Below are 14924 nucleotides of genomic sequence, written 5' to 3'. Positions count from 1 at the left end.
CAGCGACTATCGGCGACAAAAACAACAGTGCGCGCCCCTACCGCGTGCAGACGAGACCACGTGATTCGAAGTGTCGCTGCAATTGGGTAATAATGAGAGCTGTGGGCGGAGCTTATCGGAAGGTTCAAAAAGTCAGTGAGCGCAGAGTTTTATCCTTGTAGGTTAATTGATACATGCGAGCTGGACTTACGAAACATGTTTTTGTTCTTATGACTACCTACAATTAAAAATAAAAGAAAAAAATAATACATTTCCGCTGAAACACTGCACAAAAATTTTGTAGACAGTCATTCTGGGGTCACCCGGCACGGTCCGCACCCCACCTACTGATGCGTGGACCCCAAATATTCCGGAAAACATTTACATTTATAATGCTTTTTCTCCAAAGCAACTACAGTATTAAAGTTACAAGTATTTACCCATTTATACAGCTGGGTAACTGTATTAGAAAAGTTTTTAAGATAAATATATTGCTCAGGAGTACTACAGCCAAAGGTGGGGATTGAACCTATGACCTTTGGAGCCAAAGCAGCAGCACTACCCCCCTACACTACCAGCTGTCCCATAATATAATGCACATAATGCATAAAACATAACACCCCCTCAATAATTGTGTACACTTCCTCTGAATAATTTCGGTTATATTTTTGGTCTTCCAGTAGCTGACAAGTTGTTATTTCACTGCGAGGCCTCAGTCACAGCTTTTCCCTTATCGCAAAGTGGGAGTGTGATAAGGACTGCTCTTGTTGTCTCCAGATATGAAAGTTTCTGTCTATTTTGAGGACCGCTAACCATTCACATTTCTCCGGTATTTCGAAAGAGACGTCTACTTTGCTCCCTGTGCCTTGGTATTTCCGGAGGATTGTCAGACTTTATTCGGCATTTTTTAATCACCTAATTCAAATAATTGTTGGTGCACAATATAAGATTTCCATGGCAACAAGTTCATTCAAAGTAATGCCAGGAAGCGCTTAATGAAAGTTATTTACTCTGCATGCCCATCTGTAATGCTATTTTGGTACCATAACTTTTTCCCGCATTCAACCCCTGGCTCACGCATCGTTTAAAATCCGCTTCTGCTTTTTCATTTGAACCCCCGATTTGGTGCCTCAGCTGTGCCCACTCCAGGTTCTTAGAATAGTCCCATCCCTGCCTGCCCCCCCCCCCCCCCCCCTCCCCCGAAGGATATGGAGGCCATCGGAGACAAAGCTCTGCAATCAGGGGGCTATTTTCAGAGGGACTATCAGCCACCCCCTCAAGCGAGCCGCTGGAGAGGTCCGATTGACAGGACAAGTGTGGTGGACAGGAAGGGTTCGGACAACTCCTCCCATGACACCTCTGCATTCCTCCTCCTAAGCTGGAGAGCAGACGAGGCCTGTGCCCCCCGCCCCCCCCTTCACCCGTCTCCCCTAGGGACTGCGTGGGTACGTGAATGTATGTGTGTGCGCGCTCACGACCACATGTCTCCGCCCACCCTTTGCCAGGTTCCAACGGGAACTGGGTCTGGGTGTCAGCTTGGCCAGAGGGCCAGTTTGGCTGTCGAGGGATGGTCCTCCATCAGGTCGGGGCTTCTAGCTGGTGAAGGCCCGGGGGCAGAGAGAAGGACCGCGGGACTGACGGGCAGAGGCACACACAGTTAGCGCAGGACGATGGTGGCGGAGGAGGTGGTTGTTACTCTGTCCGGTGGTGCTCCGTGGGGTTTCCGGCTGCAGGGGGGCGCAGAGCAGAAGAAGCCACTTCAGGTGGCCAAGGTAAGAATGAGGTGTGGAGGAGAGAGGTGCAGAGGACACTGATAGTCAAGGATAAGGTAAACCAGTGAGAACTGGCCTGCGTTCGCATCGATTCTTTCACGATCCGAAGTTGCCATCAGGGGGCCTTTGTTGCCGTTTCAAAATTTCACACAATTAATATTTATTTGCCATATTCTCACAATTTTGTTTCAAATTTCAAAGGCTGGAGGGGGACGGGGGCAGCTGTTGCATGTCCACCAAAAGCTCCCTGTTTGCTTGTTTCAGATTTTTTTGCAGAGTTCTAGGAAACTTTACAGTAAGAGTTTCAGAAGCTCATGCAAAGGTCACTGTGTGCAGTATAAATATCTAAATATATGTTCAGTGCATGTAAAATAAAATTATGCATAATGTCAGGTACAGTAGTCAGTGCAACAGTGTAATCTTTGCACAACCCCAGACGCTTTCTGAGGGCTTCAACATATTATGTGCCATTTATATATTTTCTGAGGTTTACTATGATTTGAATTATTTTTTGGATAGAACCCAAACCCAGTACATTGTTGTGACTGTTACGTGATCGCTAAAATGCTGTAATATTCATTACTGACACATTGTAACAGTGAAAAAATAAACTGAACTGATCAGATTGCTCATATTTCTGATGTTGAAAGGAAACACTATGCAGCACTGATTTGTCATACACATTTTACAAACATGTTACATGTCAAAAATCACTGATTCTTCAATGAGGAACAGGTCAAATTTTCTTGATTATTGCCGGATATGTTATTGAAAACCCCCCAGTCCTTTATTAGAAAGGTTTCCTAGTGTATCTATCCTAGATTTTGTCTCTTTGCCAGAAATCCCCCACTAGTTATTTGTCAGGATACTATTCTGTCTCCCATCGTCACAGGGAAAAATCGAGTTCCTTGTGTAATATTGGACACAGAGTCAGTGAACCAGAATAGATTCTCATTCAAAGAAAAAATATCTTCCCTGCAGTCAGCGATTCCTAGGAATATATTTATACATTCACACTCACATTGTGGGGAGCGTTAGGGCAACCATCAGAATTCCTTCTCTCTGATCATATGCAGGTAAGATGTGGCGCCTCAGCGGTTTGTATCTTTTGTCTTTCTTTGGTTCGGATGAATCGATCAGGATCCTCCAAACGTGGTATCTCACCATCCCTCGGCCTGTTCTAAAGAGACGAGGCCACCTCTGGGTCTGTTTTCAGGTTGTAACCTCTGGACCGAAGATTTTGGAACTCTTTTCAATGAGCGACTGCTACTCCCTGGGTTACATCTAAGTAGGGTGGTAAACACAACACTAAAAAGCCCCATGTTCCATATGGTGCTCTACATCCTGAAAAATGCCACCGCTTTTGTCTATGCTGGATTTTCTGTATTCCTCGACTTTTCATGTTTGCCATGCCGCCTCATCCCATGTCAGAAGTACTTGGGAATGTTCGAGGAGATGTCCAGAATACTGTGCCCCTGCAGGACAAGGTCCATACAGACCAATTTAACACAAATTGCCCCGCCATCCTACCTTGAATGAGTGGTTTATCTGAGATTTGCTGGGTTGTCTGGCACATGCCAGGCATGTCCCAGCACAAGTGGTGTTTTGACAAGCTCGGGGTTGGCTGCTGCATGTCCACTCAAACCACTCAAAGACAACTGCTGACACCACAGCTTGGTGTTGCTCCCACACAGGGACGCGGTCCGTACGTCGGAGAGGTGCAGTAAAGGTCTAAACGATCACTGATCCACCATCTGGCTATTAAATCCTTTCTTTCCATTTGGGATGTGGGGCTTGGATTGGATTTGCTGGAATTAAGTTATCTAAATAGCAAGTGGTAGATGTCTAAGCCAGTAAAAGGACCTTGCGAGTTATGTTTTTCATCTGCGGAGCAAACAACTTTTTGTGGAGAGTTGCTCTGTTGTCTCCGAAGAGGTGCAGAAAACATCTCCCTATTTAGGAATTGAACCACCAGAACTTCTGGTGTAGCTACTCTGAACCTTACCTTGCACCAGTGGCATATCATACAATATCAACCAGGTTCCACGCTCACAAAATCCCATGAAAAATACATACATCCCACCCAGTTTTCAAGATTCCCGCTCCAAAGTGCCATTTGATGCCATTTCCATTTCAGCCTCATGCATTTTGGATTTGTCCGCGCCTCTGAAAGTAGATTTGCAGAGAACTCTGGCTATTTATTGAGAGGTGGCATGACGCCTAGAAAAGGAACTGGGTGACCCTGCTGACAGCTGATGCCTCTTCCACTCCACCTGGGGCTGGCAGAGGTTCAGAGTCAGGGTTCACCTGGAAAAGGTGGACTATTTACTTTGCTGTTCTCTATTATTATTATTCGTTCGTCTAATGCTTTTCTCTGAAGGGACTTACAGTGTTAGGTTTGCACAGTAAATTCCACTGGTTCCCTATTTACACATCGCGGTAATTTTTACTATATTGCTTCAGGGTATGATTTTTAATTTTTTTTTTCAAAGGTATCACAGCAGGAAAGGGTTTTGAAAAAACACCTTGGTTACTTAATATTATCATATTAATGTTTGGCCTTCCTCTATGACCGTTCCTACTGCCTACATCGTTAATTTCACAGCAAGCGATCTTATTTCTCAGACTAAAATAATTTAAATATGGGGTCTCGTTTATAGTCTCTGTGGCTCTTGTGTCTCCTCTGCCGGCCCAGGTGAGGAAGCGCAGTAAGGCGTGTCGGGCAGGACTCCGCGAGGGCGATGAGCTCGTGTCCATCAACGAGAGGCGCTGTGCTGTGCTGTCTCACGCTCAAGCCATGAATCTTATCGACAGCTGCCCAGGGACGCTCCACATTGGGATCAAGAGGTGAGAGCGACAGCGCCAGATGGGGGGAGCTAGGAGGGGGCGGTAAAATCGATGTGGCATGTGGAATGGTGGCACAGCATTTACAGCTGTTCCTGACCAAATCTGTATTCATGATAAAATATTTTGTATTTGTAATAAAATATTTTTTTGTCTCACTGTCAAAGGTTTCCTGCAAGTAAACCACTCCAGATATTGAAACAAAACTATCTTTTACATTTGTGTTCCATTTTGCCGATTTTTAACAGGGTTTTTTACATTTTGGACAATACATTTAAAACATGTTGTGATGCACTGCACGATCCAGCCATTTCTATATCCTGTCACCCAAGGTCCGGTCATGCTTGGCTGAACTAGACCTTAATTTTGTTAGAGGTTCAAAACCTACAAGGTTCTGGTGACATGTGCACTCACTCTGCCCTCTGGTGTCATCCCCAGGGCCCCAGCAGGGTTGCAGTCTGTGGTGCTGCTGAACCGGGCCCCATCTCCCTGCATTGACAAAGAATACAGGGCCACCCTGCGTGCCCTTTCCCCGCCTGGCAGCGGTGATATTCACCGCGGGGCCACGATGTCCCCCACGGGACTGGAGTGGCTGACCTCCCCTCCAGAGAGCGAGGCCTATTATGGCGAGACGGACAGTGACGCAGACATGATCCACGATGTGCAGCGGCGGCACAAACGCCGCAGCCCCAACGGCGGACCCGTCTCAGAGTGTACGAGCGGGTATGGCAACGCGGGATGGCGGGACAACCTTCCTGGTGTCGCTCGCAGGGAGGTGGTCTACCGTCCCCCCGAAGGGATCGAAAATGGGGTCGACGATTCCTGCACCAGTGCCGACGAGCAGGGTCCTCTTGACAGGCCTGGGACCCACGAGGCGGACAGCGGGTTCCAGGAGTCCCTTAGCCTGCCCCCGCTGGTTCCTCCCCAGCGGGCCCTTGAGGCCCTGTCGTTGGTGTCCGGGAGCCAGCTGGTGCCCATGGTGGGGCCTGTGGACAAGCCAGTAGACGAGGAACTAACCACCACCTACAAGGACAAAGCCAGACAGGCCAGTGAGTATCTCCTCTCGGAAGGTGCCGGTGGCTTGTGGTGCCGCACTATGCAAATGATTCTCATCACTACGTGTGTGTGTGTGTGTGTGTGTGTGTGTGTGTAAAAGTAAGTGTGTATACACTCAGCTCTCATATAAAAGGGTCCTGTGCAACAAAAGAGTGTCACAACTGCTACATAACATATATACCATTTTTTTAAGCAAGAGGCCAATTAGTATAGAACGAATAGATAATCCGGTTGCTGTTTCTAGGCATTTCAGTTCATTTTAGGTGACATATTTTTCATCCAGTACCAGACTTTTTCACCTGTAAGAAATAACAGTAATTCAACTCTTTCAGAATAGGAATCTGAATAAGTGGGTGATCTTATAAAGCTGATCATCCCAGTTATGCGGGGAATGAGCGTGCCCGTATCTGTATTTATCCGTGCCGTGGTTGGCGGAACAACGAATTTTACGCTTAATGCGGACTCAACTGAACGTTCCTGGTCCTGTCACACATGCTGCATCTCAGCGTTGTCCCTGGACACCTACTGCTTGTAGAACACAGCTGCTGGTGTTATTGAACCAGACTCCCAGCTGAGGGTGCTGACGGACATGTGCTGGACACGTGGGGGCGTGGCAGAAGCATGTGCAAGCATACTCGCGCATGGGTTCCTCCTTGGGGACTCAGGCGATGCATATCGTCTCCGTGACACTCCTCCGCTGCGGTCGTGTGCGTGCAGGTGGCACCAGGCTGCTGTGACTGACAGCAATAGGCTTTGGGAGCTAAGTGGGAGGGGCCAATATTTGATTGACGGATAGGTGTTTCAGAAACCGGGGGGAGGAACCCGACGTGGAAGAATAAGGAGGTGGGCGGCAGGTTGTGGGAGGGCACCCCGCGGCTATATTTGCCATGCGATTCAATGCGGTGACACAAGTGGTGCTGCGGAATGGCGAGCGAGGCATTTCCAGCTGCTGCCTGGTGTCAGATTCCAGACTGATTAGAGTGTGGCCCGTCTGTTAAACTTCGGGACGCACGCTAACGCACTCGCTTGCGTACACAAATACACTCGCGCGCACCGGATCACGCACATGCACATCGTTCGCTATTTCGTCCGCCCGCTTTTGGTCGGTATGGCCTGAAGGGGTCATTTAGGGTTCCGGAACCTTTCCTCCAAGCCTCCTTCTTGTGCCGGTGCGGCGGTGTTGCGGAGGGTGCGTGTGAGTGTGTGTGTGCGCCGGTGCGGTGGTGGGGGACAGGTGACAGCTTGACAAAGAGGAAAGCTCCGACGTCCTTTGGGACCCAGCCTGACAGCTGTCCCCTCCCATCAGCACAGCGGAGAGAGAGCGAGGGGACAGGCCGCAGGGCGGCGGGCAGACAGATTGCTGTGTTTTCATTATTTCCCTCTTAATTGTTTTCATATGAGGAAGCTTCCCTCATGCCTTATGCTTTATGTCTTTATCCCATTTCTACAGGTGGGTATTTCGTCACCCCTGAGGTTAACTGCCCCACTCAAGGGTAAAAGAGCAGGACCAGGTGTGGAGGTGTTCTCGGTTCTCATCTAAATGTTCATATTGTGATGCGGGGCTCAAATCAGAGGTTGTGTGAAAGGGAGTAGGTAAAACACAACTTCGCTCGTTCACTCGGTCGCACCTGATTTTGTCTGACCGCGGTAAATCCACGTCCTGCCGCTACCTGCCTCGGCTGTCCATCATCAGGGCTAATTGCGTGTTTGACTTTGAGCGTGTGATTCCCGGGGTGGGGGGCGCAAGGTGACGAGTGGAGAGCGTCAAATATCGGCCAATGACAGCGGGTCGTTCCGCCGAGAGCTGGAATCCTGGCAGAGGTTTGGCAGGGGGTTCGATGGGGGTGGGATTACAAGGACAAAAAGAATGGGCAAAAGATTTAGGGCCTCTGACCCACCTAAGCCTCCTGCCTGAGGTGGGACAGACAGGTGGACTGTGTCCATCAGCGACCTCATGGTTATAAATAGTATAAAGTGAGCTAATGTGTTTCTTTGGGGGGGCTCTGGAATCCCGTGGCTGGACAAAAGGGCTTTAAAAGGCTGGGGGGGACACGGGTGAGTGATTTAGGACTTACGGGCAGTTATTTGGAAGGAGGAGAGGTGGATCAAGGAAGTTCAGCAGTCGCGTTGAGCTCAGAGTGGACGGACGGTCCTGCGTGGAGAGCACAGAGGGTTTTTCCCACCATGCCAAGCGACCTGCCCCTCACAAGGAATGCCGACACAGGGCGCTCAGTGTACGCAGGTGAGTCCCGGTGCTCCGGTATGCTCCGGTCACCACCTTCAGCTGGGGGTGGCCCGGGTTTAGGCCTTGGAGAGCTGTCGCCGAGGAAGCTTTCGCTCGTATTTTCGAATCGGACAATTTGCTGTTTAAACGTCCGCTATTTTTTGTTGATTTAAAAGTTGTTCACTGCGTTGTAAAAATGAAATGGTGCAGGTATGAGGAAAAAGTGAATTGCTGCATGTTACTTGTTTTATTTCACCATTTACGTTGATTAATTTCTCCGGCGCTTAATCAATCTGAGGCTCAGCTGGATGTGACATTTATTAGTTAATTTACATTTATTTAACTAGCTATTTTTTTCAAAAGCAGCATACAGTGTTATGCTACTTACAATTAGTTACCCATTTATACAGCTGGATAATTTTACTGGAGCAATTTAGGGTAAGTACCGTGTTCAGGGGTAACAGCTGGAGGTGGGATTCGAACCTGCGAGCACTACGCTGCCAGCTGCCACTACATTTATTCATTTCCGATGCCTTTCTCTAAAGCGATTTACAGTTTGAGGTTCGTTCACTAAGTTGCAGTGATTTACCGATTTATACTACTGGGTATTTTTTACTGTCAATTCAACGAAACATCCGTGATCAAAGGCTCTACAGCAGGAGGTGGGATTTCAATCCGGGTCTCTCAGTTACAAGGCGACAACTCTAACCACAACGTCACCTGCTGCCCATTTGTCAAAAACTGGTGGAAGAATTCAAATATCCCTCATGGGTATGTAGCTTCGACTGTGGAGGTGAGCAAGTGTAACGGAGTTACGCTGGTGAATTCAAGGGCAGAGTGACAAGATCGGTAGTGACAGCAAGATTCCTTGACTGAACACATTAGCACTGCCTGCACCAGCACTCCGTCCTCGATGCTCGGTACCAGTAAGGAGGAAGCATCATTAAGTCCTCAGCATCGGATGGGGAATGTCAGTGTGTAGAGGGTCATGCACCCTCTACGTATCATGGCGCCCTCCGTGAGGTCGGCTCCTGATGAGGGCTGTTGAGTGGTTGCCGTTTCAAAGCTCTAACGTTCATCCAAGGAGTGTGTGGAAGATCTTTACGGTGAAATTTTGACGTGCCGTGGATCAGTCCATCTCCACGAACACCACAGGCTACAATGAAGCTGGTGAAACGGTGGGCAAAGTGAAACATGGGGCTGTTGACTGCAGGGTCTGGTGCACCCATAGACCTGTTCTGGCCAACCAGGAACTTCAGATGAACAGGCATGGCAATTAAAAATTATACACTAAATTTTTTAAAATGTGTCGAGAGCTGTGAGAGAGAGCGAGAGAGAGAGAGAGAGAAAGAGATTGGGTGATGCCAGGCCTGCTGGCCTTGAACATCAGGATGTTCTCCAAGGAACGCTTTGTCACAGTATCAGCTGTACCAAAGGAATGCATCTGGGATGAATAACGTGCTTTGCTATTGTTATCTCGACTGGTGTCATCCAAGGCCATTGTGTGATTCCAGATGATCCAATCATCACATTGCTGTGTGTATAAGGAATCTTTGAGTCAAAGCAGTGCTTATTGTTATGGCCCGTGGGGGGTTGGGGGGGTTAGACTGTGTGGCTCATCTCAGTTTGAGATGAGACTTTGGTTTGAGAAACATCTACAAGGCTGGGTCTTGTGCGGAGCCGATCGTGCTTGGGATTTTTCCTCAGTCCATTTCACACTGGAGACTGTGTGGGTGGATAGGGTGGGGGTTGCAGGAGCTTCCCCCCGGAAACCCTACACCCTTTCACGTTCTGTTTCTCATGCATGAGCTTAACTTGGACAGAAATGGTCCATTCCGCTTGCTCAAGCCTGATGATGCAACCGTCTTTTTCTCCCGTGGCACGTGGAAGCCCAGCCATCACAGCACCTTTGGGTTGTGTCACGTAGCCAAAACACTGCAGCAGCATTAACAAAATGCCAGATAGCTGTTTGGACGATGGGCAACTGGGACGGAACGGATGCTTGTTAAAAAACGGTCAGGCTGCTTTTAGACTCTGAGCTAATAGGGCTCTCTGGCTTAAAGGTCGGATCTGGTTGCTGTAAGAGATAAAAATGTCTTTATGTCACCGTGATCATTCATGGCCATGTGCCCCAGTGCCCCGGATTTACATTCTTATTATTATTATTATTATTATTATTATTATTTTTATTATTATTTTTATTATTATTATTATTTTATTTTTTATAGAGCGCTCTTCTCACGCAGTGACACAGAGCGCTTTAACACAGGCATACAGCAAGAAAAATTGATACAAACAAAGAAGACAGTCAACTAATGGCTACCATAATGAAGAACTCATTATAGAGCTATAAGTATACCTACATAAAAAATTCCCGGCATTCACATTATTTACCGATAGAGCTTTATTTCACACAAAACATCTGAAATTCGCTAAGCGCAAGTCGGTGGAGCCGGACAAGGCAGGAAGCTGCATTTTCCCAGGTCTCGCGAGTTTTGAGCCATAAACGCATCTCCTCTCCTTAGTATAGTGCCTTTTTTTGCATATTTTTTACCCATTTCATTATTTACAATGCCTGGAAGTAAACGTGCACTTGAAGGAAAACGAGAACCGTCTCGCAAGCGTACAGCAATTGATTTGGAGATAAAATTGAAAATAATAAGGAATTATGAAGGTGGACAAAGATTATGGTCTATAGATGGGGAACCAGGTTTAGCTGTATCGACTGTGAATACGATGGTGAAGGATGCTGCACGTATAAAGGAGCGCGCATTATGTTGAATGGTGCGGGAGGAAGGGGAATCTCACATATGTAATTTTTGACTTATGTAGGGGGTTGAAAAATGGCCTCTTTGCATAAGTTGAGGGGTTGTCTATTCATTTCATATTTAATCTACGGTATTCATGAACTTAATAGTTTTGTAGCAAAATGAGAAATGAGATATAATTCCGGTACATTCAAAAAACCCTAACCTTTTGAAAACCTCCAGGATATTATGCAAAAAGATACAGTAAATAGATCGATTGAAAAATCTATTATTAATTATCAATAAGAAAATGTTGATGTACAGCCTACGCTGGGTCTCGTCCGGATGGCACCCTCAAGGATGGCACCCTCAGAAAGAATGTGTGGTTTCCATAAATGGAGATGGAATTAGACACCAAACCTCTGACCTCTGACTCCTTCCCTTTTGGTCCTGCAGAGCTTCACCGTGGTGAGAGTGTCCAGGAGAAGCAAGTGAAGGAGGCACGCAGTAAGTGCCGCACTATCGCGTCGCTGCTGACGGATGCACCCAACCCCCACTCCAAGGGTGTGCTTATGTTCAAAAAGCGGCGGCAACGTGCGAAGAAGTACACACTCACCTGCTTTGGCAGTGTCAACGGCGACCTGCATCGGAGCACAGACGAAGAGGAGGAGGAAAACGGTATCTTCCCTGGCAGCGAGTCTGAGATAGATGAGGACGGCTTTACTTCTGCGCCAGAATCTGCCTGGGACAGCGATTACTTGGATGTTCTCGAGAGGAAGACCCCAGTCTGGGACATGGAGGGAGACAGTCCGGGCTTGAGTGCCACAGCAGGGAAAGGAGCCCAGCTCTTTGAGCAGCAGAGGAAGAGAACGGAGGAGCATATCAGCATGGCAGGGGTTGTGCCTGAGCAGCCCTCAAAGGAACTTCCAAAATCCACTACCCCTGTCACCCCTGTTATAGAGATCACTCCTGTCACCCCGCTCACTCCTGTTATGGAGACCACTCCCGTCACACCCATCACCTCCTCAGACTTTGGTTCAATGAACGGGGACTTTGGTTCTGTTGGCAAGACGAGTTTGATGATATCTCCCAAAGTCGTGGTGTCAACAAGCCCGACACCACTGACTCCAGCCCAGCCAACTGAGCTGCCTTCAGGTTTGGTGCAGAACAGGACTGCTAGGCCATTTGCACCTGGCTTTGTCAGTCACCGAGCTTCCACTGCACCGGTTGTCTTCCGAGTAAATGGAGTTAAGAGTCTTCCCTCCAAACCCATGTCAGAGATAGAGAAGGCACCACCCTCTTCCACCTCTTCCCCCTCCAAGGGAGATGTAAAGCGAGCTGTATCAGTGACCTCTCTCTACATCCCGGCCAGATCATCTGCTTACAGCGCTCCGCCAAACGTGTTATCCCCTCCACCCTCCGTGGCTGCTACGCCACCCATGCCCTTCTCACCGACTTCTACACCTGCAGCCACCTTCTTCCCACCAGCTGTTCCATACTGTCCACCTACCATGCCCGTCACAACCTTCTCTACCCCAAGCACGCCCTATTCTTCACCTGCATTGGCTTCCACTGTGTTTGTTAGCCCTACCACACCCTATTCCCCATCTACCATGCCCAGCACTCCTTTCTCTCCCCCAACAACACCTTTTTCTCCTTCCACTATGCCTGCCACACCTCTCTCTGCAAATCCATCTGCTTACCCTTCTAGCCTGTCCTCCGTCTCTGTAAATTCTCCACGGTCAGTCCAAAAGGTATCTTCAAGTCCATACATCGCAATGTCCACCACACCTCTGGCTCCTGCCACGACATCCCAACCAATCCAGCTAAATCCTACAGCAATTTCCATGGAATCCCTGGCCTCTAGAGAACAACGCATTTCTGTGCCTGCTGCACGCACGGGCATCCTGCAGGAGGCACGCCGTCGCAGCTCAAAGAAGCCCATGTTCAAGTCCCCCGAGGAGAAGAAGATCAGCTCCCCTAATCCAGAGTTGCTGTCGCTTGTCCAGAACCTGGATGGACGACGCCAAGAGATGGGCTTTGAGTCTGGGCCAGAAGAAGACCTCCTTAACCTGGGGGCAGAAGCCTGCAATTTCATGCAGGCACAGAGGAGCAAACTCCCACCACCACCAGTTGCCCCCAAACCACATGTGGTGCGTGAGACTCCCATGGTCCCCCAGATGGGGGGTAAAGGTGCTGAGCTATTTGCACGCCGGCAGAGCCGCATGGACAAGTATGTGGTGGACAGTCCAGCTGCACAGCCTGCACATCCCATTTCTCCTAGGGAAGCTCGCCTGCCCTCTCCCACCCCCTCCCTCCCTGCACACTGGAAATACTCTCCGAACATTCGTGCACCTCCTCCCATTAACTACAACCCTCTGCTGTCCCCGTCATGTCCACCTACAGCACAGCGTGGGATGAAGGCTGCTGAATCTGCCCGGAGTGGAAGGAAGAGCGGCTCACAAAAACCAGGAATAAAAGCCACGGATGTCTTGAACCATCAGCCCTACCAGCTGAACTCTTCACTCTTTGCCTATGGAGGCGGGATTCCTCAACACCACGGAGCGCAGACAGTGGGTGAAACATTGGCCTCACCCAAGCAAGTGCCCGTGAAAGCAGGCCGCGTCTGCGAGGTGAGACGCTTCTCAACGCCCACGCCCATGTCTGCGCCCACTTTAAAACCCACGACAATTGCACCTCGCTCTGCCACCACCTTGGGGGAGGCTTTTTGGCACACTGATGAAGACCCAGTCAGAACCCCATGCCTCCCTCCTCCCCCTGCTGCTATCCATATTGCTAATCTGCCAGAGCTGCCCAGGATCTCCACTGCTCCGATTCCTGAGCCTGCTTCCATCCCAGCTGGGGGCCCTGGCTACACAGGGTTCCAGGGTGCCAAACAGTTCAAGAGTGCGCCAGAGCTGAGCCCTGTGACTGTGTCTGCTCGGGCACCCAGACCCAACTTCAGCACCTCCAGGATGGGCATCCAGGCCAATGTGTGGAGGCCAGGATCCAAGCTTTGCTGAAAGGAGACCGGGAGAGTCCCCACCTTTCTCCTGTCAAACAACTCCATCTCTCCTGGCTCGTGTACATCAGCTGCCAAATCTGCCCCGTGTAATAATATTTTCGTAAACATGAGTGGAAACGGAGTAGCTAGTTTAAATTGTAAGAAGCATAAATTACTGTGAACAAAACAGTTTCTGGCATTAATTAATTCATCTTAAAGGTTACATAATTACAATAATAAGCCTATTAAGGCTATTTTGGGTCCCTTGTTTATAAGCAGTGTGCAAAACACATGCAAATATAGTGTTCTTATATAATAAACACCATTTAATTATTATGTAAGAACATTGTGCTGGTTGATGCCTGAAACTGCCTCATATTTATGGCGCTAGAAATTACTTTCAGAGTGTGAAGATGAATTAATTGAAAAGGTCCCAAGACAGATATCAGGCCAGTATTATCTATTACCCTTCCTTTTCCCCATAACCATTCAAGAACAAACTAGTATGTGGTGTTTCTCAAGAATCTCCATTTTTCACGTGTGATTATAACCACTAGTGACACTCATGGAATTGCATTATGCATTTTTGTGATATCCACATTTTTTGCCCCTAAGGTGTATTCTGCTCTAGCCTGTTTTGCTTTTTTGCAACTCCTTTATTTCTGGCATTTACTGCACTATGACTGTTTTTTGGTTCAGCTGTAGGCACAACAAAAGCCAAAGTGCATTACTTCAAATTATTACAGTCCAAAGTTCAGTCATAGGTGGATCTGAACTCAGTGCAAGTCCACAGTGAACTATGGTTCTCAGCTGAGTGTCAATGAAGGCAAGAAAAGAGAAATGAACTTTTTGCAAGTCACCAGTTTGCTGCAGACTGAACCCAACATAGGACTTGAGCTTCATTGAGAAGAATTGCTGAAATACTGCAGCACAGAAAGGAATATGCCTTTCCAGTATGCATGGAACCAGCAAACTATGGATAGAAAATGCAAAGTGAAAGTGTCCATAAGTGGAGTGGGTGGACTGCAAGTCTTCGCTCAGTGGCTCGACCGAGTTTCCCTCTGGACATTTATACATCAAAAGTATTATGAATGGTTTTAAGGGAAAGGAAAACTGTATGTGGCTCTCTTGATGGCGATACTGTTGTGTTCTGATTTGTGTGTTTTTTTCCACATATTCAGGGGTCGCTAAGATGGGAGACATCCAACGGGTGTCTTAATTTTCAAACTGCAGGCAAAACGGAGGAAAACAAAAATATTCGTATTAATATTCATATTATATTAATAGAAAACATTAGT

At 48.1% G+C, this 14924-nt stretch overlaps 1 protein-coding gene across 1 annotated transcript; it reads left to right on the top strand.

Annotated features, from left to right (window-relative positions):
* The first annotated feature begins 1561 nt into the window (after window positions 1-1561).
* Window positions 1562-14924, top strand: LOC108934870 (synaptopodin 2-like protein). Its single transcript, XM_018753039.2, has 4 exons — window positions 1562-1751; window positions 4447-4598; window positions 5034-5644; window positions 11079-14924. Exons 1-4 carry the CDS (start codon window positions 1650-1652, stop codon window positions 13643-13645), a joined length of 3432 nt encoding a protein of 1143 aa, XP_018608555.2. The 5' UTR covers window positions 1562-1649; the 3' UTR covers window positions 13646-14924.

Source organism: Scleropages formosus, chromosome 3 (assembly GCF_900964775.1).
Source record: "Scleropages formosus chromosome 3, fSclFor1.1, whole genome shotgun sequence".
Lineage (NCBI taxonomy): Eukaryota > Metazoa > Chordata > Actinopteri > Osteoglossiformes > Osteoglossidae > Scleropages > Scleropages formosus.
The sequence above is the reverse complement of the archived record's forward strand: the minus strand, read 5'-3'. Positions and strand labels throughout refer to the sequence as shown.